The 23,620-nt window shown below is 62.0% G+C and overlaps 1 protein-coding gene across 6 annotated transcripts in view; it reads right to left on the bottom strand.

The window, feature by feature from the left end:
• ATP2B4 (ATPase plasma membrane Ca2+ transporting 4) overlaps positions 1-18,481 on the bottom strand; it is a 41,460-nt gene extending 22,979 nt beyond the window's left edge. For 5 of the 6 annotated variants that reach the window (XM_065854281.2, XM_065854284.2, XM_065854285.2 and 2 more), the window contains exons 1-2: positions 18,311-18,481; positions 1,643-2,093 (exon numbers count right to left, since the gene is read on the bottom strand). In XM_065854281.2, the coding sequence (XP_065710353.1) occupies positions 1,643-1,838 (196 nt within the window). In that variant the 5' untranslated portion in view covers positions 1,839-2,093; positions 18,311-18,481. Of the gene's footprint in view, positions 1-1,642; positions 2,094-13,373; positions 13,506-18,310 lie in introns of those variants that run through there. The other variant, XM_065854282.2, reaches the window with a different exon arrangement.
• Between the last annotated feature and the right edge of the window lie 5,139 nt (positions 18,482-23,620).

Genomic DNA, 23,620 nt, shown 5'->3' with positions numbered 1-23,620 from the left:
CCCCCCGGGGGACTGAGGCCTCCCCACCAGCTCCATTGCATCCCAGCTGGGGGGACGCAGCAGGATGAATCCCATTCTGCCCCCCATGCACCCCCGTTCCTGCTGCAACAACACCCCGCGGCTGCAGGGAGGGGACGCGCTGGCAGAGCAGCCCGGGCGTCCCCACCCGGCGTGATGATCCCGGGATCTCCCAGCCCACGCGGGAACACTTCCCGCCCCACATCTGCGGCGGGACGGATGGAAAATGTGGCGAAGCAGCGCGGCATGACTCACACCGGCGCCAGGGCCCGGGTGGACACGGCGTGTGCTGTGGGACGCACGTGGGATGCTGCCACGGGGCATGGGACGGCGCAAACGTGGCTCCTCCAAAGCCTTTTTTGATATCTGGGCTCAATAGGATGGGGTTTGGGACAGGCAAAGGAGCAAGAGGGTGAGGCAGGGACACGCTGGGGACATGAGATACGGCGACATCAGCCAGAGGCTGGAAGCGGCTTGGGATGGCGGGACAGCCCCCGCCTCACCCTCAGCCCGAGGCAGAGCCTTTCGGGTTCGCTCCCCCCTTCCTCTCCTCCCACCCCCAGAACAACGCGCTCCCAGTTTGGCAGGGCCACGCACATTGTTTTGCGCCCTGGACTTGGTATTTCCACCGGGACTCCCCCCCCTTCTCTAATGACATCCCGATATTGTCTCCCCTTCCCGGTCCCGCTCACAGCTGGGAAACACGCTAATCCCCAGCTTACGGCACTAATAATACCCCGCGAGTTTGCAGGGCCGGGGGCAGCCACGTCCCCACCGCGCACAGCCAAATCCTGCCAGCGCCGTCCCAGCCCCAGGTAAACGCTCGGGGCTGCACGCAGGGGCTCTGAGCCCCCGCACCCCTGTGAGTGCCAAGGAAGGGGTGCAGCACTGGGAGCCCCAGCACTTTCCCCTCGATACCAGGGTCCCAAAGTGCCAGCGCAGGCCACAGGGAGGAGAGGGGACATCCTGCCACCAAAGCCTCCCAACATTGACCTGCCACCCGCAGGCAGGCATCGCTGCCACCGCTCAGCCCTGGGATGCTCAGAAGCACCCAGCCAGGTCCTTATGAGAAGCCCAACGGATCCGGGGAGCCCACAGGTACGTCCTTGTCCCCAGCAGCGACCCCCTGGCTGCCCATCCCTTGACCGAGATGCTGACACCCCGCAAACGAGCTCCACAGTGCCCAGCCACGCTCCAACCTCTACACTCGCCCTCACCGGAGAGCACACAGCCCTGTCATTAGCGCTGTAAGTCATTAGCGCTGTAAGTCATTAACCAGGGGCAGCGGAGAGGAACCCCCATGCACCCCTCTTCTGGCCAGTCAGCCCCGCATCCCACCTCGCTCCATCCTCCCAAGGGATGCAGGGCTGCGCCTCAGGGCAACCCTCAGGAAGATGCTGCTTCTCTTTTTATTCCTCCTTCATTACCCTAAATGACCATTCTGCTGAGATGCAGGGAGCCATCTCCCACAAGACTCACGACGGACACCACAGGACCAGGCTCCGAGTTCCGCCAGGAGGGCGATTTGAGCCGCCACCCTCCAGCCAGCAGCACGAACCTCGCACAGCTCCAGCCGGACCCGAGCAGGCGGTCCCACCTCGCAGACCACAGGACGGTCACTTACCTTCCACTGGCGACGTCTTCAACCTCTTGCAGACGTTCTGCACGCCGCCATAGGAGTCATTGAGCCGGGCGACCGCCTCGGCGCTCCTCAGCTCCATGAGGTTCCTGAGCTCCACCATGGAGCAACCAAAGTCCCCCTCATGGTTGCCTTCGGCAACCGAGTTCGCGGGGTGGTGGTCGGCCACGTTGTTCGTCATCTCGCTGGTGCGGTGACGGTGACACCGGCTGGCGGCTCCTTCAGTGCCCTCCCTCGAGGGTCCGGCGGGGGATGCTCGGCGCTGTCCCTTCCCCAGGGACTGCCCAGGTGCAGCGGGTGCCTCTAACCAAGCCCAACTTCTCCGGATAAAGGTGTAAACAGGATGTGCATGTTACCGCGGAGGCGACCTTAGCAACGACCAGCGTGCATCTCCCACAGAAGGAGGAGGGCTCCCTGGATACCACAGCAACTGGAGCTGCAAAAACAAGGATGGGAAACAAGAATACCGGCATTAGGAGGCCTGTTAATAAATACACACACCCCATGGGACGGGCGAGCAGGAGCAGTGCACCCAAGAGCCAGCACCCACCAGAAATAATGGGGTTTGGAGGCGCCAGCTTGTTCACCCAGCCCCGGGGATTAGCATGATCTGACCAAAAAACCTGGATGAGCAGAAGTTGGCCCTGCAGGGAGCTCGGACGGGTTGGGTACAGCCCAGGGTGTTTCAGGGGCTGTGCCGCGGGGGGAACCGGCGGCCGCAGCTCCGGCAGCGCACGGGGCCGGGCAGGAAGGGCGTCCAGGTGGTTCTTCGCTCAACCCCAGCTGCCCGGCCCAGAAAAACGCTCCCGTTCGCTTCAGTTTAAAAATACATCTCGGCAGCGGAAAACAGCTGCTTCCTCGGCAGGCTGCGGTCCCGGCCGGAGCGCCGGCTCACCGCGCTGCCGCAGGTACGGGCAGCGTCCCCGAGCCAGCCGGGCACGAGGGAGCAGCACGGCCCCCGGGGAAAGGGTTTTCCAGTGGGAAAGGGTTTTCTCTTGGCCAAGGTGCCACCCAGCTTGGCTGCCAGCAGCGATGCTCCCCGCTCCCCTCCAGCGCTGCGGAGGCAAAGAGCCTGCAAGGGAGGCTCTTTAGGGTGAGAAAATGAAGTCTTTCCTAGAGCGATCTAAATGAATAACAAAAGGGGAATGGCCACTCAGGCAGCATTAGCACCGAGACGGAGGTCCAGAGGCAGCATAGCGAGTGGCCAGACAAGACCAGAAGGATGGAAAACGCCTATTGCTGCTTCCCAGGCCCATAGGGGATGCACGAGCCCTCGCCAACCCGACAGACGGGCACCAGGTCACCACGGAGCCGTCCCAGCACCACCCCACAGCAAACAGCCTCAGCTCCAGCCCTGCTCACACCAGCTTCACAACCCCTGGGGCAGCAAGACCCCCAAAAAGCAAACCCCCCCCTGCAAGCAGCTCCCCTCCCACCAGCAGCACCCAGGGCGGCTCTCGGCGTTATCAGGAGGCAACAGGCACCAACTGAAGTCCAGGGACACCAGTGATGCCACCAGCACAGGAGGGTCCCATCCAGCAGCCGCAGGCAGCACAGGGACGGGAGCACAGGGACGGGAGCACAGGGACGGGAGCACAGGGACGGGAGCACAGGGACGGGAGCACAGGGACGGGAGCACAGGGACGGGAGCACAGGGACGGGCTCCCCCCGCTGCTCCTGGGGCACCCAAATTTGCACTCTCGGTGCAGAGCGTTGCTGCTGCCCCATAAAGCAGAGATCACAGCCCCGGCTGGGGCACCAGCATCCCTGCCCATGACCGGTCACGCCACAGCTCCTCGCGGAGCCGAGCTCATCCATCATTTAAAGGCACGAAAGCTGCCAGCAGCGGGAGGTAGGAGACGGCAGCTCCAATTAAGTAGACTCCTGCTGATCAAGAGAAAAAGAGGATAATTCCCCCCACCTCAACACACTAATTTTCCCCTCTTTCATAGCAACTAACATCTTCTGAGGAGAGCTCAGAGGTTAAGAGAAAGACAGTTAATTAATGCTGTAATGGCCAAACCCATAATTACCCCTGAAGGAGCCCACGGGGCACCGATCATCCCCAGCCTGTGCCCAGGCGTGAGGCTCCTTCCCTCCCGCAGCGCTGGCCCTGGGGACGCAGGAGGGACCGTGGAAGGTTCCTGCCACCTGCGTGGAGCATCTTCCTGCAGCCCCAGCCCGGGGGTCACAGACCCGCTCCTGGCCCCTCTCTGCCCCACTGTGCTGGCACGGGACAGGCTGGGCAGGATCCGTCCCCATCCTCCAGCAGCGCTCTGGCACATCCCAAACCGCGTCCCCGAGCAGGACAAGGGTCCCTGCAGGCAAAGAGGCGTTTGGGGGGTGGCGGTGGGGAAGGACACGGACCCCCTGGACCCGGAGAGCGGGGGGCAGCCGGGGGAAGGAGCGTGCAGGCTGCGGGAAGGAGGGAGCGCTGGCGAGGAGCGGCGAGGCCGATGCGGTGCTGCAGACAAACCTGCCCGGAATAATAAACGGCTCCATTACACCTCCGTCCTGGCTGGGGAGAGCGGCCGCGGGCCAGCGACGGAGCCCAGGGGCGCTCGGCACCCCCAGCGCGGGCAGCGGAGCGGCTGCCGGCACGAGGAGAGGGACCCGCTGGGTTTGAGGGGGGGGGAGAGGAGAGCGGGCTGCTCGGAGAGGGACAAGAAGGAAAATACAGAAGAAAAACCAGCTGGACACGTCACATGTGGCACCTTCAGCCAAGCCACGAGCCGTCCTGCTGATGCCACTTCTGATCCCTGAGCAGCTCAGCGCACTCCGCCCAGACCCCGCAGGCAAATGGGGGCACCCCGGCCGATAAGCAGACATGGAACAAACCCTGACCGAGCTCACGGGTTATTTCACCCATGAAAAAGGGAGAAAACCAAGCTCCTGCTTAACTTCCAGCACCCAGGGTAGAAAGCACCGTGGCAAAGAAAAGCAACACGCAGCCCTGCCCAGAACCGCAAACCCGGACGGGCAGGATCAGGCCCACTGAGCAAACCTCAGGTTATTTGGATCAAAGTTTATCACCTTTTCCAGGCCTGCCCGGCCGCAATGGGGCAGGCGCCACCCCCACCCCACGCCAGCCCTCGCTCGGGCAGCACCCGACGGGTCCGGCTCCTCTTCTGCTCCGGGCTGGGGTGTTGGAGCACACGGCTGCTGTAGGTTGCCATGGCAAACTCAGTGTAAAGCTGTCAGGGACGCTGTTTATGTTGCCAAATGGGGAGGGAAAAAAAAAAACACCACCAAACCTCAAACCCCGAAATTCCCCTCCCTGGCCTGGGTTTCAGACGTTCTCGTTCTCTTTGGAAACCTGAAGCTGAGCTGGGTCCCCAGTGGAGAAGCGGCGCCAAGCACGGAGCGCAGCCGCACGGACAGACCGACTTACACGGGCACGAGGGCTCCGAAAGCCAAAGGAGCCAATTAAAGCAGAGTAATGGCCCTGAAGCACCTTTCCCTGTCCGCTCATCCAAAAACACCCCGGGAGAGATGCTGCAGATCTCTTGGCTCTCCTCCCATGGACCCCGGCACTGCTGGGAGCTGCGATGCTCTGATGGGAGAGGCGGCCAAAAAGCCATGGGGGTGGCTGCACCTGCCAGGAAAATCACCGCGAGAGCCGTGTTAAGCGCTGCTGCTGGCGAAGGGTGTTTCGGGAGAGGAAGGGACCAGCCATGGTCCCCCACTGGGGCTCCCCTGGGCTGGCACCGCGTCACCCACAGGACGTTACCTCCTCGCTGGTGCCTCTTCCCACCGCGGCATCCGCTTCCTTTGCTGCGCCCCGGGGAGGGGACGGCGGCATTTCCCTCCCCAGTGGGAAACCCCAGCCACACGCGCCCCACAGCCGCGGCACCCAGGGCGCTGCACACGGGGACGGGTCAACGCACGAGCCAAAATCCTGGGATGAGAGAAACCTCAACCACTGCAATACCTTCTCATTTTCCTTGGAATGCAGCGGGAGAAGAAGCTCCCAGCCTTCATTTTGCAAGACTCTGGGGACTAAACGTGCCCCCCAGGGCATTGCAGCTGGAAATGGAAGCAGCCAAACACCCAGGAAGTGCTGGGGCCTCGCACGGCTCGGTGGCAGCAACACGGAGCCAGGGAAAGCGAGTCGCGGTGCACAGCGCAGGGGAGACGCCGCAGCCCGGGATCCGCCGTTCTCACCGCTCACACACCAACTCCAGTGGAAATTCGCTGTGGGGTCAGCAGGAGCTCAGGGCTTCTCCTGCACTGCCCCACCGGCTGCCCCGCGGCAGCACCCGGGAACAGCAGCCCCTCCTCCTCCCGCACCCCCGTGGGGGGACCCACCGGCCCCACGGCCGCAAGTCCAAATTCCCAACCTCCCACGCGGTGCCGACTCCTCCGCACCCCCCGTCTGCGCGCTGGGACGCCGGAGGTGACGCCAGGGTGGGAGGGGGACACACACACACACACACACAGCACCCGGTTACCGTAGGCAACGTGTAACGCTGTCACGCGCGGTCCCTGCCGTGGAGCGACACGTGTTGTCGGAGGCGCGGGAAGGAGCTGCCGGCCCTAGGGTGTCACCGTCACCAGCTCCCCACCCTCCCCTGCTGCTGCAGCATGAATTGCACCAGCCCACGGGCGGCAGAGCCCGTAGTATTTCTCCCACGCGCCTCCGCCGAGGCACACGCGTCCCCGCTCGCTCGGGCGCCAAGAGCGCGGCAGGGCCACGCGGTGAGCTCCACGCACGCAGCCACCGCCAGCACCCGCGCCCAGCGCCGCCGCAGGTCAGGGCTCATGTCCCCAAACAAGCTGCCACCCCCCAGCCAGGTTTGCACGCTCGTCCCCACGCAGGGTGCACAGCACACGAACACCGGCGCTGAAGCGACCATGGACGAGGAAGAAAGAGCACCATCCCGCCCCGAGCTGCGTTACACCCTCACACCATCCTCCTCCTCCTCTCCTGCCTCCCGCTGGGCTGCGGGGACCAAAAGCAGGGATGTCACCAGGGGTCAAGGCCACGGGGAAAGCACAAGTGAAAGACAGAGGCGACCTTCTCCAAAAGTGCATCTCCCTGCGCAGGCCACTCCGCAGGGAACGCCAGCAGCTGCCATCAGCCGCTAATTACAGCTGCCGCAGCTTCGTTTGTGTGAGTATTTCACCTCCTCTTAACAAAGGTAGGAAAACTGTTGGGTTTTTTGCATGCCCAAGGCAGCAATTAGCTCCAGCGAAAGGCAGGGAAGAGGCTGGAGGCAGGAGGGCGCGCTGCGGAGGCGTGGAGCACCGGGGATGCGGTGAGCCGTGGTGCTGCTCCCCAAAACACGCTGCTCCCCAAAACCCGCTGCCAGGGCAGCCCCCGGCTCCTGCCACCCAAGCGGGACACATCCATGTGCCCAAAGCCACCTGCACACCCGTGTCAGGGGCTCAGGAATCTGCCCTTGCCCCTGGGGCTTCCCCGGGCCACGGAGGGCACAGAGTGCACAGAGAAGCGCAGAGCCCAGGAATTTCAGAGGGGTGGAGAGGGAAAAAAAAAGAGGGAGTCTCCAGGCGAGCTGTCAAGGGGAATGTTTCCATCTAAGGCCTTGGTATTTCTCTCCCGGCGCCTGCACTAAATCACCCCAGCTCCTCTCATTATTCTTTTGTGCTTTACAAGGTAGCGCGGCGGCGGAGGAATGTGCCAGCACGCAGACAGCAAACCCCAGCAAACGCGACACCTGCAGCCCCCCAGCCTCCGGCACACGGAGCGGCCGGAGCAGCCGCAGGGAAGGGCGCGAGGATGGGATTTAAACCGAGGGGACAAAGGGGACAGGCAGGGATGCTCCGGGCAGCTCAGGTGCCCCTGCGGGCGCCCAGCGGGCAGGGCAGCCCACGAGCACCTCCCTGGCAGGGACAACGCGCAGATGGGGAAACCGAGGCAGCACCACACCTGAGCGCTACAGCAGGGAGGGGATCCCAGCGCCCACCTTTCTGCACCCTGCCCAGGAAGCAAAGGCTTGAAATAAAGCAAAAACCAGCAGGCAAAAGCCAACCTACAGAGCACGAGGGAGTCTCACAAGCCAAACAAGACCCAGGGAACGAGCGAGCGATCGGCCAGGACACGAGGGTACGGCCGGGATATTTTTAGCATTCTTACACAGGGACAGGGGATTCCTACCCTGAACATCCCCGGGGGCTTAAAATAGGTCCCGTCACTTCCTCCCAGCAGCGCTGGGAGAAGCATTTGCTGCTTCTGGAGGCCAGGAGGAGAGGCTGAGCCCTTGGGGTGTCGTGACGCTGCAATGGAGCCCCACAGCACCCCAGCACCCACGGAGGCACCGGGGTGAGCGCAGCACCAACCTCCTCTGCCAAAGCACCGCGATGAGCGGCTTCATCCTGCCCCGCTTCGGTGAGCAGGAAGAGCCCATACCAAATAAAAACCACCACAAAGCAGCACCAATAATAATAATAATAATTAAAAAGTCCCCCTCTCATTCATAGCGAGGGAAACTGAGGCAGGGGAAGGCGAGTTTGAGACCACAGGAAAAGGTTGCCCAGCCTTTTCCTTTAAAAATCCAAGCAGAAAGGGGATTTTCCAGGTGAAGACGAAGCAACCAGCGGGGGCCGTGAGCCCCCTGCCCGCCCCAAAGGGTTAAACAAAATAAAGGCGGCAAAAAGCGTGTCCGCGATCGGAAAAACACGGGCGCTCCCAGGGAGAGCGCGGCGGCCGCGCGCCGCTTCCCTTCCCGACATGCCCCGCTCCTGGGAAAGTGTAGGCTGTTTTCCATATATAACTGCAAACTGTTCCATGCAGTAAGAAGTCTAATTAAAGGGAGGGAGGGAGAGCGGGAGAGACGCAGAGGACCGAAAGGCAATATTTATACGAGAGAAGAAAGCTCGCATCCCGGGCACCAAATTAGACCCTTGCAGAGCAAAGCCCGTGATATCATCAGGAGATCAAATCTGGGCAGAGCGGCAGCTTTGCAGAAGAGGCAAATCAGAGCCTGGAAAATATGTCCCAATAAATACGAGGAGAGAGCCAGATGGGCCAGGAGAGCACGGGGAGGGGCAGGGGAAGGAAGAGCTGATCCGAGCCAGGGGTGGGACAAAGTGTCACAGCACGGTCCCGGGGTCCCCGTCCCCCACATCCTGCAGCCGGAGCCCCAGCCCAGGGCAGGGGGTGCAGGGGCAGTCATGTCACGCTGGATGGGGAAAATACGGGGAAAACACAGGGAAAACACGCACCTGATCTGCTCAAAGCTTCTTTGTTAGAGCTGCACTTCCCACAAGCGCCAGCCACAGCCCCAAGGTAACCCACAGCCAGCTAACGCGCTCCCGGCGTCATTAGGTCCTCTGCCTGCGCTGGGTGTCGATGCATTGTAAAACCGTTAACGTGCTTTAATTAAGTGTTGATATATTTAAAAGTCACCCTACCTATGCTGAGCCCTTGTGGAGAGGCTGGCTCAGCGCCCGGCCACAGGGGTTGCTGCATCGCTTGGTGCCGACGGCACCGGCACCGATGTCCCCACAGGCACGGTGTGCGCTGCTCCCAGTGGGAGCTGGGGACCATCCCCTCCGCTCCCCAAAACCGGAGCTGAGCCACGGCCATGCCACCAATACCGCAATCCGGCCAAGAGGTCAAAGCTCGGGTTGAGTCCATGCAAAGGCACTGCAGAGCAGGGACCACACGCGACGGGGAGCAGAGGCGATGGGGAGCAGAGGCGACGGGGACAAGGACACCCCACCGCACGTTGGGGCCCACACCACCCAGCACACCCACCCCAGTGAGCAAAATCTCACAGCAAAATCACCCCAGCCCCCAAAATCTCCGCCCAGCCTCCAAAGCAAGAGGAAGAAACCAGCCCCGCGTGGCACAGCGGAACCCGGCACGGCCCCGGGGTCACCCGAGGTGACAGCCGGACACCAGCCACTTTGTCCTGGCTGCACCCGGAGGCGCAGGAGCCGTGGGCGGCTTTGGAACAGTCCCTGCCTATCACCGGCATTTATACAGGTGGGTATCTAAGCACCACCGCTAATCTGGGGATAATAGCAGCTTTAGCAGCGATAGGGCAGAGATTACCGCCGCAATCCGGGTGTTAGGGGCGTTTTGTTGGCATAAGCAGCGCAGCAGGCAGGCAAACAGAGCGAGGCGATCTGCGGGGAGCAAAGCGAGCGGCCGGCGATGGGACCCGGCTCCCAGGGGCTCCCCAGTGTCACTGCGCTGGTGCTGGGGTGCGGGGACAGAGGTGCTGGGACGCGCTGCCGGCGCTGAGCCGCTCGTCACCCAGCTGGGAAAAGGCAAAACCCACTCGGTGCCTGGGTTCTGCGTGGGCAGGATTCCCCCTCCACCCCCTGCCCCGAGCGTCCTACCCAGGGCGCTTCAGCAGCTCTAATCCCCTCCGCTCCCACGGCTCGGGCTCCTCTGCCCCCACATTTCCCCGGCTGGTCCTTCACCATCCTCTCCATCAGCCTTCCCACCATCCTCTGAGCCCAGGCAAGCTCAGGGCAGGTGGTGTTTGCTCTCTGCATAACAGTGGGAATGCAAAAAGCAAGTCTCATCGCTTGGTTCGGGGGCCCCCAGCACCACTCGGACTTGCTCTGCCCCCCACAGCCAGTCCTGGAGGCTGAGATTTGGGGAGCCCCCCCCCCCGCCTGCTTTTCTGGGTCCGTTCTTAGCGATTCTTTCCCCAAAGGGATCACCTCGAGCGGGGATGGAGCACAGCAAGGTCTCAGGGGCTGAGAAACAGCGTGGGCAGCTGCGTCCGGGGGAGCGGGAGGAGGAAGGGAGGATCCCTCATTGTCCTTTCCAAAGGGAAAAGGGACAGTCCCCTGAATGGAAGGGTCAGGCAGGGCAGGAAACACCTCCAGGCTCCATCTGCCCACGGAGAGCAGAGGACACCTGCACGCAGCACAAGCTCCCCCCGTGCTGCACAAAGCGCGGTCTGCAACATCTTGCAAGGATTTGATGCATTTCACGTTCAACTGCAGGAGCGAGAGGCTTCCCCGGCTGCTGCCCTGCAGAGAAACACCCCGGTGCTGCGGGGAGGAGGAGGAGGAGGAGGAGGAGGAAGGGCCGTTCCTGCAGCCAGTGCTGGGTGACGGCGCTGTGCGACACCCAAAGTGGTGCCCAGCGAAGTGCAACCGGGCGCACAGAAGGCGAGTGTGTCCGCAGATGGCGGGCATGGATGGGGAGAGATGGAAAGAGTGGGAAAACAACACCAAGAAGGGAAGCAAAGAGACGAAAGGCAGCGGGTCAGGAGTTAGCGCAAGGGAATTGAGCAGCAGAGCTGGAGCACCTTGCTGAAGGGGTTTGGCCCTGGCCCATGGTTGCACCCAAGGGACGAGCTGCACTCAACGCTTGAGCATGTGCTGGGTACCAGCGCAGCCACCTCTCCACCACCCTCAGGCAAGCGTCCCCAAAACAGGCACCTCCAGAGCAAACCTCAACCCCCCAACCCACCGCTCCAGCCTCCTCCTCCATCAGGCAGAACAGCCGTCTCCTCCGGGAGCCACAACCGGCTCCATTTGGCACCCAGCACACACCAAATAATTCAAGCTGCCCCTGGGAAGAGCAGCCTGTGGATTGAATGCCCCGCGGAGCCGACACGCGTTTGCACGGCGGATCCCTGGGGACGCGGGAGCAGGGAGCGGGATGAGGCTCGGCTGGTTTCTCCCCCATGGGGAGGTGAGCAAGTCTTGGCTGCTTTGCTTTCTCTCCCCCAGGAGACGTCCGGCTCGCTCGGCAAACACCCCCAGGTGCCCGGCAGCTCTCGGGGAGGAAGCGCTGCCCAAACAGTCAGCTGGTTTGGTCCTTCCCTTCGCTTTTTTGGACAGTCCATTTGGGGTCAGCTTATAGAGCAATTCGTCACTTGGGAAATAACACCACTTCAGGCCTCCTCCCTCAAATAAACCTCAAAAGACATCATTTAGGCGAGCTTAATTTGGACAACTAAAAATAACCGGCACAAGTCACACTGGAAAACACAGGCTGTGGAGCTTTCGTAGCTCACACTGGGACACGGGGGTTTCTGGCTATGAGAAGGGTCCCCCAAGCTCTGCAGATGCACCCCAGTGGTGAGCACAGCCCTGCTCCCATGCGATAAGGGCTGGGGACAGCGGGACCCACTGGGGACCCAGCCCCGGGGCCACCAGCACCCTGCGCAGCTGCTCCAATGAAAGTTTTGGGTCCCTGTGCTTTCCTGACCAGGATGATGTGACTCACGGCCACATCTGCACCAGGACACCCAGGGAAGATCGGCCGCACTCCTCCATCACCAGCCTGGCACGACCGGCTGCCGGCATCACCAAACAGCCCCGGCACAGCCGCAAAGCCAGCCGGCCCCCATTTCCCTGCAAACTCCCTCCTCGCACCAACCTCTCCCTGCTCTCACCAGCCTCCCCGCTCCAGAGGCAGGAGTAATATTTAACCTGGGTTCACGCTGGAGCACGAGCTCCCTCCCGGCCTGGGTCACCCCCAGGCTGTCTCCACGGCAGGGGCCGCGCTGCCGGCACAGCCACGTGCCCACGGCAGAGCCCAGCACCGGCACAAAGCCCCTGCGGAGCGGGCAGCACCGGGACGCTCGGCACCGCCGGAGCTGCAGTGGTACAGCACGGCACGGGTCCGTACGCAGCCGAGGCGGCTCTCCCGGCACACACACAGGTGCCACGCTCAGCTGGGAGCCCCACGTAGCACATGAGACACCCTGCCCTGAATTTCACAGCCAGCAGATTGTGCCTGGAGCCATCGTCCCCCCGGGGAACAGCCCAGTGCAGAACCAACGCCAGAGTGGGAGCGTCAGCGTCTGCACAGAGGGGATGAGATGGGAAGATGCTCGAGGGCTGAGCCACCTTCTCACTCGCCCTCGTGTCCCTCAGCTGCCTGCAAGATGCCACGAGCGAGACAGCGGCTTTCCCAACACCCGTTAAAAACCATCCATGCAGCCCGAGACCTGTTTGCAGCAGCCAAGTGCCCAAACCACCCGGGGTCACTTTTAAGTAGCAGCTGAGACAGTGGGAAGGGAGACGAAGAGCTGGAGCACCGTGACACTGCGCCACAACGGCTCCGGGGGGCTGGAGCAGAGAGAGACGAAGCATCAGCATTTCCAAGCAGGAAAAAAGGGCAAGAAAAGCCGAGGGCACACCGGGGGGGGCTGGCCAGGGCCATCAGCACCCCCCGGGCAAGCGAGAGGTGGCGAAGGGACAGTAAAGCTCCGGCTGCTGCAGCAGGGTCCTTAATTAGCATCTCGGGAAACCAGCTTGAAAATCAGACACCTTCTGTCCGAAATCTGAGCCCAGACCTGAAAATCCGATCACTGGATCCGATGCTCAAAGAGCAAAGGTCACGCCAAGCCCAGGCGAGCCCTGCAACCCCGGAGCCGAGCTCCCCCGCCGCCCCATCCCATCCCATCCCATCCCCTCCGCCTTCGCCCCCTGCCCACCCCCGGCCCCGGTGGGAGCAGAGGCAGCACCCCGAGGGCTGGCAGCTTATTTTTAGCTGGGGGAAGGCAGCAGCCCGTGAGCAGCCCTTGGCTCGCCGCTTTTACCTCTGCAGCGAATGCCTCGGGCCTCAGCCCACCCACCACCCCCCAGACCCCGCACTCAGCGCCCGCCTGGCATCACCAATCCCTCCGCCGACACGAACCCTTCCTCTCCCTGGTGAGGAAGAGGAGGATGCCGGGACCAGCCCAGGAGCCGGCGGCTGCCACGGCCCCACGGCAGAAGGATCTGGCTTATTTACGGCCCCTTAACGGATGGTGGTGAGTTTGGCAGGGCTGACCTTTCCAGGAGACAAAGCGGAGACGCCAGCGGCTGTGGAGCGGTGGCGGATCGGCGGCGCGGAGCCCTCGCCGGGATGGAGCGGAGGCCGGGGAGCGGCCGGGGCCGCGGAGCGAGCAGGGATCCCAGCCTGGGAAAAGGAGGGATCGGATTCCTCCCTCCCCGGCCCCGCCGGACAAACTCTTCCGGGTAGGGACTCCTACGCGCCGCGCTGCCCAGGCACAGCGGCCGCTCGCTGCTGCCCGCACGCCCCGGGGAAACGCACGGGTGGCGCGTAAAATAAAACCAAGAAAAGGGGGGGATGGAGCCTTGCCCCCCAGCAGCAGCACTCGGCTCCTCGGGCTGTCGGCACCTCGGCTCAGCCCAGCTGCCGACTCATCCCTGCCATGGAAGCGTAGAAGCAAAAGTTTCCCCGTCAGCATAAAACACGGACAACCGGCCAAAGCTTTGACTTGGCTCCTGCCGCCCTGGCAAGGAGCCCCTGTCCTGGGGACCTGCCATGTCCCGGCTCGGGTGCCCGCCATGGGCGGGGGTGCAGGGGACTGTCCCACTCCCTGTGTCAGGGGACCGGCGCGTCCCCACGGGCTCACCGCGGACCCTCGTGCCGTAGGGAGGGAAGGGTTTGCTGAGCGCAGGAGCTCTCCCGAGCCAGCCCTTGGCACTGCCCGGCAGGATCATCCTTCCCGTGCCCAGAGCGATCCAACCGCAGCACTCTGGCCGAGGACACCACGCGGAGCTGGTGGCACAGCTGCACGGCGCCCCCTCCCCAGCCCGGCTCCCCCCGCTCCATACAGCACTTAGGACGGGATGGCACAATGCAGAAGGACAGATGTCCCCGCGAGCCAGCCCGGGAGCACTTGGCATCCCAGCCCACGCCTGCGCCAGGGTCCCCACGTCCCCCTCCATCTGCCAGGGCTGCGGTGACATGTCCACGCATCCCAGAGCGGTGCCAGCCCCTCGCTTCGCTGCCAAGGTGCTGTGGGCACAGGGATGATGCTCCTGGCCAGGACCCCATGGCCCCAATTCCCAACCCCCCAGGGCCACGTCGCTGTGCATCAGCTTGCCCGGGTAAATCCGAGACGCCTCCCCGAAGCTCACAAATGCAGGAGGACACCCAACTCATCTGTTACTCACAGAGAGCTCTCGGAGGATCTAAGTTGCTTAATTAGTGCTTTAAAAGAGTCACCATCCAGGTGGGTGACACACCAGAGGGCTGTCATGTGCTCCACATGTCTCAGGCATTTGCTTTCTTCCTTTCTCCATCCAGGGTTAGCTGCTTCTTTTTTTTTTTCCCTTTTTCTAATGAACAAATAGAGGGGCAGGTTTTATAAGTCCACGGAAACTCTATTATCCCTCTGCATTAAAGCCAAAAGCAACTAATTAAAACATCAAAGTCAGTGTTTCATTAGTTCGGGCTCAGAAAGCGCTGGCAGGTGGTGGCAGGGAATGGGGCTCCCACATCCAGCTGCACTGAGGGACCCCAGGGCTGGGCCTGCACCCCGAAACACCGTCCCCATCCCAGTGCCACTGAGAAACCCGGCCGAGAGCTCTGGGCAGAGAGGGGCACGGTGCTGTCACCTTGTCACCTGCCTGGCCCTCTCCTCAGCCGCTCACTGCTCATCGCAGGGACTGATCTTAGAGGAGGAGGCTGGAGACAGATGGACCAGCCTCCCACCATCAACACCACTTCCCCAGCCAGGAGCATCGCTCTCCCCAGCACCACAGGACGGGTCCTTGTCCCCTCCCAGGCACAGCCCAAGGAGGAGAGGGACAGGTTCAAATTCCCAGCTCACCCGCACCGATTTATTTCCTCCTTTGCACACCACATCTCCACCTGTATAACAGAAACAACATTGCTGGAACCATGCACCCTGAGCAGGAGGGCTCCAGGGAGCCAACAGGCATCGCCCAGCATCCCTCACCCTGCCCAGACCCGCTCCCAGGAGTCCCCAGCCAGACATGGGCGGTGGGGAGCACCGAGGAGCTGGGGAGCATCACCGAGGTGGGGAGCACCGAGGGGCTGGGGAGCATCACCGAGGTGGGGAGCATCGTCCAGGAGGTGCTGCACTGCAGCAGCCGCCTCCCCACTGACGGATCTGCATCCCATTGCCACGGTCACACCGAGCATCACCGCGTTCCTCCCCCGGGCTCCCACCCCAAGCCTGGTCCCTGCCCGGCGAGCTCATCCCCGGCACGGCTGCACCCCCAGCAGAGCGGGGTTCCCGCCCCACGCTCGCCGGGGGTTTAACCCAGGTTTTCCTCCGGCTCTCAGAGAGCAGCGGCGATTTGCCAAGCGTGGCGCAGCCATCCCCGGCAGGGAGGGGCCCTGGGCAAGGAGGAACCGGAGCAGCTGCCGGTCCTTCCCGGGGGAGCAGCAGCGAACAGCATCGGCAGCGAGTCCCTGCTGCAGAGCTCAGCACCGGGCGCCCCGTGCCCCCAAAACCCCTGCGCTCCTTCCAGCGCTGCTGCAACAGGCGTGAGCAGACACTGCGGGCAAACTCCACTCGGGGCCTAGCAGGGAATTAATAAAAAAAAAAAGAAAAAGGAAAAACAACAAGCCAAAGGAACCCGCAGCCCCTGCGAGGCGCAGGCAGGGAAGGAGCAGACTCATCTCCCAGCGCAGGCAGCCGGGGAAGGCCTTGGGGAAGAGGGGGAACTCCAGGCACAGCTCCACCCCAGCTCTTTCTGCTGCAAAACAATAGCAGAGAGGAGCAGCCGTCCCTCCCTGCTCTTACTCACCCTGCCCAAGGACCGGTGCCACAGCTCAGCCCTCCCTGCCCGGCCCCCGGGGGGCTCCAGCGGGCAGGTCCCAGCTCCTGGGGCGCAAGGTGACGCTCCGGCCGCGGCACACGCCGACAGCCAGGGCTCTCCGCACGCAGAGCGCACGAGAGCCGGACCCACGGCAGGGAATTCCCTCCGTCATCATCTCAACCAAAAAAAACACCACCGCCCAACACCACCCTTTGCCCTCTCAAGCCTCTACCTGCAGCGCTTGCACCACCTCCCCTCCCGCGGGGAGGGAGCCCAGGCTTCGCAGAGGTCCCCCGTGTCCCCTCCCTGGGCAGCACTCGCGGCCCCGCTGGCGAGGGTGGGACAAACCTGCACCCCAAGGGGTGTGGGGGTACGGGGAAGCTCTACCGCGCTGCCCCGGGCAGTGCCCAGCTCTGCTGGCACCACTGTCCTGGCAAAGGCACCTCCTGTGCAGCACCCGCCTTGGCACAGGGCAGCAAACCCACATATCTGAGTCAACCGCTGCCAACAGGCTTTGGGGGATCAAAGGGCACGTAGGTTTTGGGAGGCTCTGAGACCACCCAGCTCCCTCCGTTCGCCCTGGCAGAGCACCCGCTACCTGGGGCTGGGGGGCACCTGCAGCCGGCCCTGACCCCGCACCCAGCCCGTGCCATCCCCAGGGACAGGGGGAGCTCCTGGGGTGACCGAGGGCACAGCTCGCAGGACACCCAGCCGGGAAGGGAACCCCATGCCACTGCGGGGTGGGGCTGGCGGAGCGCGGGGGCGTCAGCTTCTCTTCGCTCATGATTAAATAATTTAGGTGCGTTTCGGTGCTCAAGGAAGCGAAAGATTGAGGACACTGTCTGGAGCCAGGCAGAGCAGGCAGCGGGCGCAGAGCCTGCCCGCCGGAGCAGCCGACAGCACAGGCGGCGTGCCCGCTTGAGGTGGGGGCGCGGAATGGTGCCCCCCAGCCCCAGGACAGCTCTGGGCGCCCCAGCTCTGAGCACTCACCTCCAGCCCAGCCCGCTGCCCCTGTCCTGGCCGGGCTGCCTGTCCACGGGCACAAACAGGCTGCACTGGTTTGAGATTTGCAATCCAAACCCCCACCCAACCTCAGGTCTCCAGAGATAAGAGCACAATAACCTATTGTCCCTCCTCTGCTCCCTCCCCACTCAACATCTCCGGCAAAGCAGGGAGGGACCACCCAGCCCCACACAACCCCCCAGTGCCGCGGGCTCCCCCAGAACCCCCGAGGGGCACGATCCCGGCCGTGTCCCCCCAGGACGGACGCCGGGAGGCTGCAGCCCATGGCACGGGCAGCGCTGGGATGCAGGCAGAGCACTGGAGGCAGGAGGCGGAAGAGGCTCTGCCTGCTGCCCATGTGGGCCACAGCCTCTCTGCTTTGCTTCTTTTTTACCTTCTTTTAATTTTGCATTCCTCCCGTGGGTTTGATCAGCCCAGTTGCTGCAGGCAGGAGGGGACGTGCCTGGCCCTGGCGTGGGCAAACACCCAGCAGCCCCCCCCCACTCGCTCCCCTCTGCCATTCCACCCCTCCCGTGTCCGGATCGGGCCCCACGCACACCCCGCCCGGGTTCACCCCACTCCGGGCAGGGACCAGCACCCCTCGCTGCCCCACGGGTGGGCACAGCCACCCACGCAGCACCTTCCCCCTCTCTGTCCTTGGGGCTGCCGCAAAGCGCTCCCCCCTCCCCGCCCTTCCCTCCAGCACCAGTGCCAAGCTGCAGCGTGGCCTGGGATGGATGGTGGCATCACCCAGACGGTGGTCGCATCTTGCCCCCCTCTCCTTTACCCCCCCCTTGCATGGCCACAACACGCTGCCCTCTAAAAACACGCGCGACTGGGAGCCCCACGCCCCCCCCAATCAAGGGCAGGCAACAAGTTGCATGATACAACCGGAGCGCGTTCCCACCCACCCCCGGAAACTGGGGGCCTCGTAGACACCCCCACCCACGCAAAAGGACCGTGGGGCAACCAACCCACCCGGGAAACCCCCCCTCCCAATCCCACCTGCTGCACCCCAGTACACAAAACGCTACATACTGGGAGAGACTGGAGTGGGTGAAAATACCGCCCCACCCGCGGCGGGTGCTTAAACCCCCGGCCCCACCCGCCGCGGGTGGGGCCGTGCGATCGCTGCTTTGCCCAAACAGCCGTTAATCACCCACGGGACCCCCACCCCACACTCACCGGCAAAGCCCCCACGGCGCCCGGCTGGCGGCGGAGCCCCCTCGGCTGGCCATGGGGTGATGGGGGGGGCGGCGGAGGAGCGGTCCCGGAGCTAGCGGGAGAAAATGCTTGTCATGGCAACCCGTGCCGAGCCGAGCCTTGCAGAGCCCGGCCGAGGAAGGCTCGTCCCAGCCCGCCGGGGGAGGGGCTCTCTTAAGGTGGCGGGCCCGCCCCGTCGGCTGCTTAAGGGGGACGGGAGGGAACGGGCGGGGTCCGCACCCCCCCAACCAGGCAGAATTGTGGGTGCACCGCGGGGACCCCCGGGCAGAACCGTGTGTGCAACATGGGGACCCCTATGGCAATACGGTGCATGCACCCCCAGATAATTTGGGGACACCACCCCCCCCCCCGGGCAGGGTGGTGCATGCACCCCCAAGCAGCATGGGGGCCCCCTGTGCATGCAGCCCTTAGCCAGCGTGGGGCCCTCCCCACGGCACTGCAGTGTGTACCCCCCAACAGCGTGGGTACCTCCCCACGGCAGCGAGGTGCACGCACCCCCAGGCAGGGGGGGTCCCCGCATAGGGCAGCACAGTTACCCTAAGAAGCGGGGGTATCCTGATGCACAAAGCCCTCCCCACTCCAGTGCTGCGGCTCCCACTCCAAAGCACCGTGAGCAGTGGCAAAATCTGCGTTCCTCACAGGCACTGTGGTTTGGGGGTTCCTCATGGGCTCTGTGGTTTTGGGGTTCCCCATGGCCATTGTGGTTGATCATGGGGGGCTGGTGTGTGCCCATTGGGGTGTGCCCAGCCCCACAAACTGCGGGGCACAGCCCTCTGACATCCCCCAAGAGCGACTGTCCCTCGGGTGACAGCAGCACTCGGGAGGGGGACACGCGCTCCTGGAGCCGCAGAGGGCTGAGCATAAAGAATCGTCCCTTCGCCCGGGCAGATCCGACCCTCACCCTTTTATTTTAGAAGCAAAAAGGAGAAAAACCTTCACCAAAACGTGCCTGAAGCGTGCGAAACGCTGCGGCTGAACCGAAAGCACGGCGCGGCACCGGTGCAGCAGCGCCGGGTGTAGGCAACCTTAAATCAGCCTTAATCCTGTCTGTAGCCCCACGTTTGGGCACGCAACCCGGTTCAAGTTAAACCAGTGGAACATCTGTGCACGCACAAGCCCTAATTAGTGCTTGTAACGCTGTTTTTCCCCCCTTGAGGGCCTGCACCTCAATAATTTTGCATTCCTGAGCAGTCCCAGGGCAACGCGGTGCTGCAGGAGGCCGGTTGTGCTGGGACAGCAAGCGCTTTGGGCCCTTTGCCGGGGGAGTTCCTCCCCGGCCTTGCAGAGCCGCTACCCAAACCGTGCACCGGTAAAATCGCTGCCATCCGGCTGGCAGGGAGCGGAGCTGCTCGCTCGGCCCGCGCGGTTTTGGTGCACGGGCAGCTGTTTGGAGTCAACCGAATGGCTTTGGGTTATTCCTTCTTAACGTAAAAGACTCCAAGGCTGGAGACTCTCATGATGAGAGCAAGCCTTGTATCCCGAAACAAGCTCAAGCATCTTCCGTTTCTCGGCTCCGTGTCTCGCCCACTGCAGAAAATGGGAACAAACACACGGCTTTTAGCGGGTGCCCGGCTCCCCCTCCACGAAAATGGAAAGCAGACAGTGCTGACCACATTGGGTCGAGGTGACTGGCAAACAGCTTGAAAAATAGATGGCGGTGCAGACGGCAGACAGTGCTTCCACTGCGCTGGGATGCGAAACTGCCATTGAGACATAATAGCCTTTTAAAACAGGTTTTTCTGAGCTTGGAAGGAATCTCTGACCATCTGGATTTGGACTCCCGAAAGGAAATCAGCCTTCCTGCCTCCGGGAACCTGTTGTTAACAGGGCAATTTGCGCTCTCAGAAATGCTGAGAATCTGCAGCCTCCTTGGGCTTCGGCTGGGATTGGAAAAGGCAGATTTCACAGCCCGGGCACTTGCTGTTGGAGGAACCAGCCAAAATGCGTTCAAAAACCGTGCTTCCTATGCAGTGGCAGGCTGCAATTACAGAGCTGGTGCTCAGCAGCCCCTGCCTGCCATGTTTCCATTACAGCGAGAGCAACCATAAACACGGAGCTGAAAGCCCCTTCCATTTGACATTTAAGGAAAAGCACATGGAGGAAAGGCCCAGAGGCTGGCCGGGGCGGCAGCGGGAGCGGGACCATCGCCTGGGACACGTCCCATGCGCCGCAGCAAAGTGGCACAGGGACAACCTCGCTTTCCACGGCCGGAGAGCTCATGTTCCCGGCTCCGGGGTGCACGGAGCGCTGCTCAACCCTCTTTGCCGGCTCTTCCCACTCGATTCCTGTTGCACACAGGCAGAGCGATGCAGGAGACCGGGTCGCATCTCTCAGCTGCTTGGGAAAAGGAGCAAAGGCTCCCCCGTGACCGGCAGCACCACGGCCCACGGCCAGGGATGGGAACCTCCGCTCTTATCCATATTTTGATATAGTTTGTTTTCCTCCCCAAATGCTCTTCTGCTGGGCGCTCCGTGAGCAAAGCAGCGAGCAGCGCCTGGCCTAGAACAGACCAGCAGCACCGTAAGATAGATAACCCCAAAATAGACAAGATCAGTCCACCAGGTTCTTCTGTAAAAATCAGCCTTAACTGACGATTCCCCTTTAAAACCAGTACAAAACCTCGCAATAATTTGCCTTTAATGTCTCCCAGGCTGGGAACTTGTAGGTGGAGTTTTAGCCCAAAATGAATTGAATCAGGCAAGTTGTATCAGCCAAGTTACAAACCCATCAAAACCCGGGGCCAGATCCTGATCTCATCCCCGTGGGTACAAACCCAGAGTCGCTCCGCTGGAGTCAGCGGGGAAGGTTTTTGTCATGGTGCCGGGAGCAGAGCGCAGGATTGGACCCCAGGGTTTCTAATGGAAACACTGACTGACTCTTAAGCACAAGGCAGCGTCGAGCGTCTGTAAAATCTCTCTCCATTCAAGGGCTAAATATAGGGAGAGAGAGTGCCAGTAATTTGACTTTCAGTGCTCAGGGATAAATAAACCCCCAGTCGCTGCTGTGGGAGAGGCTTTGTTGGAAATGATGGGGGCTGGCGGGGGGTCCCGCTGCTCGGGTCCCCTCCCGCGGGGCAGGGACAGGCGGGGGACCGCAGGGTGGCCGTGAGATGCTCCCAGGTGACGCCTGCAGCTGTGCAAAAGGGGTCTGGGGGGTTTTCTGCCTCTTTCTCCCCTTTTCTCTCTCTCTGCCCAGCCCCGTGTGTTGCTGAGCTTCAGTGCCCGCAGGTGCCTGTTGGGAGGCTCAGACTCGTGCTCAGAGCAGGGAGCACACCCTGGGGAGGGTCCCGTTGTGTCCACACCAGTTCCCTCTGTATTTTCCCTGCTTTGCCTCTCTTGGTCCTGGGCTTTCCCCTTTTCCAGGGTAGCTCCCCACAGCTTTGCAGCCCAGAGAAATCCCGCAGCCATGGCATCGCTAATAAACCCATTGCTAATAAACCCATTGCCGTGCTGTTGCTAATAAACCTCTCCTAGACCATTTCTGCTCTCAGTTACTCTAACAGCCCTGTTAATTTCTAATTAAGCAGCTACTTCATCAGGGGAGGGGGGCTGGAAATAAAAAGCAAAAGAGAAGAAATTTGGGCCCGGTTTTGCTTTATGAATGTAATTAGGAGACAGAATTGTTCGCTTACCTACGGAATTCGTCACGGAGCCGCCTGGAGCTGCCAGACACGCTGTGTTTTCCCTGGGAGCCCTGTGACTGACGGTGCTTTTCCTCTCCCACCCCTACACGTTCCCATTCGGAGCCGGAGCCACGACAGGCTCTGGGTCTATTAGTGCGTGTCATTAAACCCCTAATATTTGTAAGGAAGAGCCTCCGAGCTGCTGCTTCCCCAGCACCCGTGGGCAGGATGAGGGGAAATGCTGTCGCGGGGATGCGATGGAGCCTCGCCAGGGCTGCTGGCACGGTGGGGGCTCCTTGCTTCTCCATAGGGCACCCCCAGGGCACCCTGTGCTTAGAGCAACACAAATATCCCCCCTTGAGATCTGGGGGACCCTTCAGTCCCCTCTGGAGAGTCAGAGGGAAATAGCTGGATCCCCAGCTCCATCTCAAAATGAACATTTCTCCCTCCAGTTCTGACCTCGTTTCATTCCTCACATCAAGGAGGAACCTTGTACTCGGTGTTTGCATCACGGTAACACCTCCGGGACCTCGGTGGGACTGAGGAAAGTCCCTGCTGCCGGCAGTGACAACGCGGTGGGTAGTGCTGAAAGAGAGGAGAGAGAGAAGTGACAGCGCGGGAGAGCCGCTCTCCATCACTCGCAAGCTGTCAGTCCCGGAGCTGGGGAGGCGGAGGAGCACCCGGGCTCCCGAGTCCCACTTTGGTGCCTTCCTTCCAGAGATGGAGGGAAAAAGCCTGTTTGGTGCCAGAGGCATCTCCCCCGGGGCTGGAGATGCCGCTGGTCCAGCCTGGGTGACCATGACCATGTGGAGCCCCAACAAAGCCCCATCTCCTCCACCCCCACGTGCTTTGCCACACAAAGCCAGGCTTCAGCATTCTAGTACCAAACAGCCTAAGCCTCCCCTAACCCAATGTTAAAACCGCACGTTGGGCCCCTGGGCAACCTAATGAAGGGGGCATTGCTGGTATTTTGCTGGTGTTGATTCCGCAGGGCAAAGCTGGGGAGAACTCAGCCCCCAAACACCCCCCGGCACGGGGAGAGACCTGGCAAAGGTGGCTGGAAAAGTAAAAGATGAAAAGGTGACTTCTTCCCAAAATTAAGAACAGACGATAAAACCATAAACGCTGGCAACTGCATCCCCGAGAAAACGAAAAGAAACAACTGTTTTATTTGAATAATAACCATCAATAATACATTGCTAAGAAGATGCAGATGACTGCAATTAAAAAAAGCATTGCATTCCCTGAGCAAAATCTAAATTATTCCTCACAGCTTCTCCGCTCACTGAGTTACATTGAAATGAAGCGGTTCCTGGTGCGGCACAGCTCCGCGGAGCTGGGGGGCCGGGTGGAAGGCATGGAAGGAGAAAAAAGGCAAGGAGAAGAAGAAGAGCCCTAATGCAGGGGGTTATAAATATTTTACAGCCGACGGGGAGTGGGGAGGCACGGATATAGATGCGATTGCGGGCGTCCGTGGTGGGAGGGAGGAATTAATCACATCATCAGAGGAGAAACTTTCCTCGAGGAGCAATGCCCACCCACACCCACGGCGACTCGGGAGGGTCCCCGGGTGCTGGCCACGGGCAGCTTGGGGTTTGCTCCAGAGGGTGACCCGGTGGCGATGACCAAGCTCTGCTGGGTGCTGGCTC

Source organism: Patagioenas fasciata, chromosome 21 (assembly GCF_037038585.1).
Source record: "Patagioenas fasciata isolate bPatFas1 chromosome 21, bPatFas1.hap1, whole genome shotgun sequence".
Classification (NCBI taxonomy): Eukaryota; Metazoa; Chordata; class Aves; order Columbiformes; family Columbidae; genus Patagioenas; species Patagioenas fasciata.
This window is presented reverse-complemented; position numbering and strand designations above follow the sequence as displayed.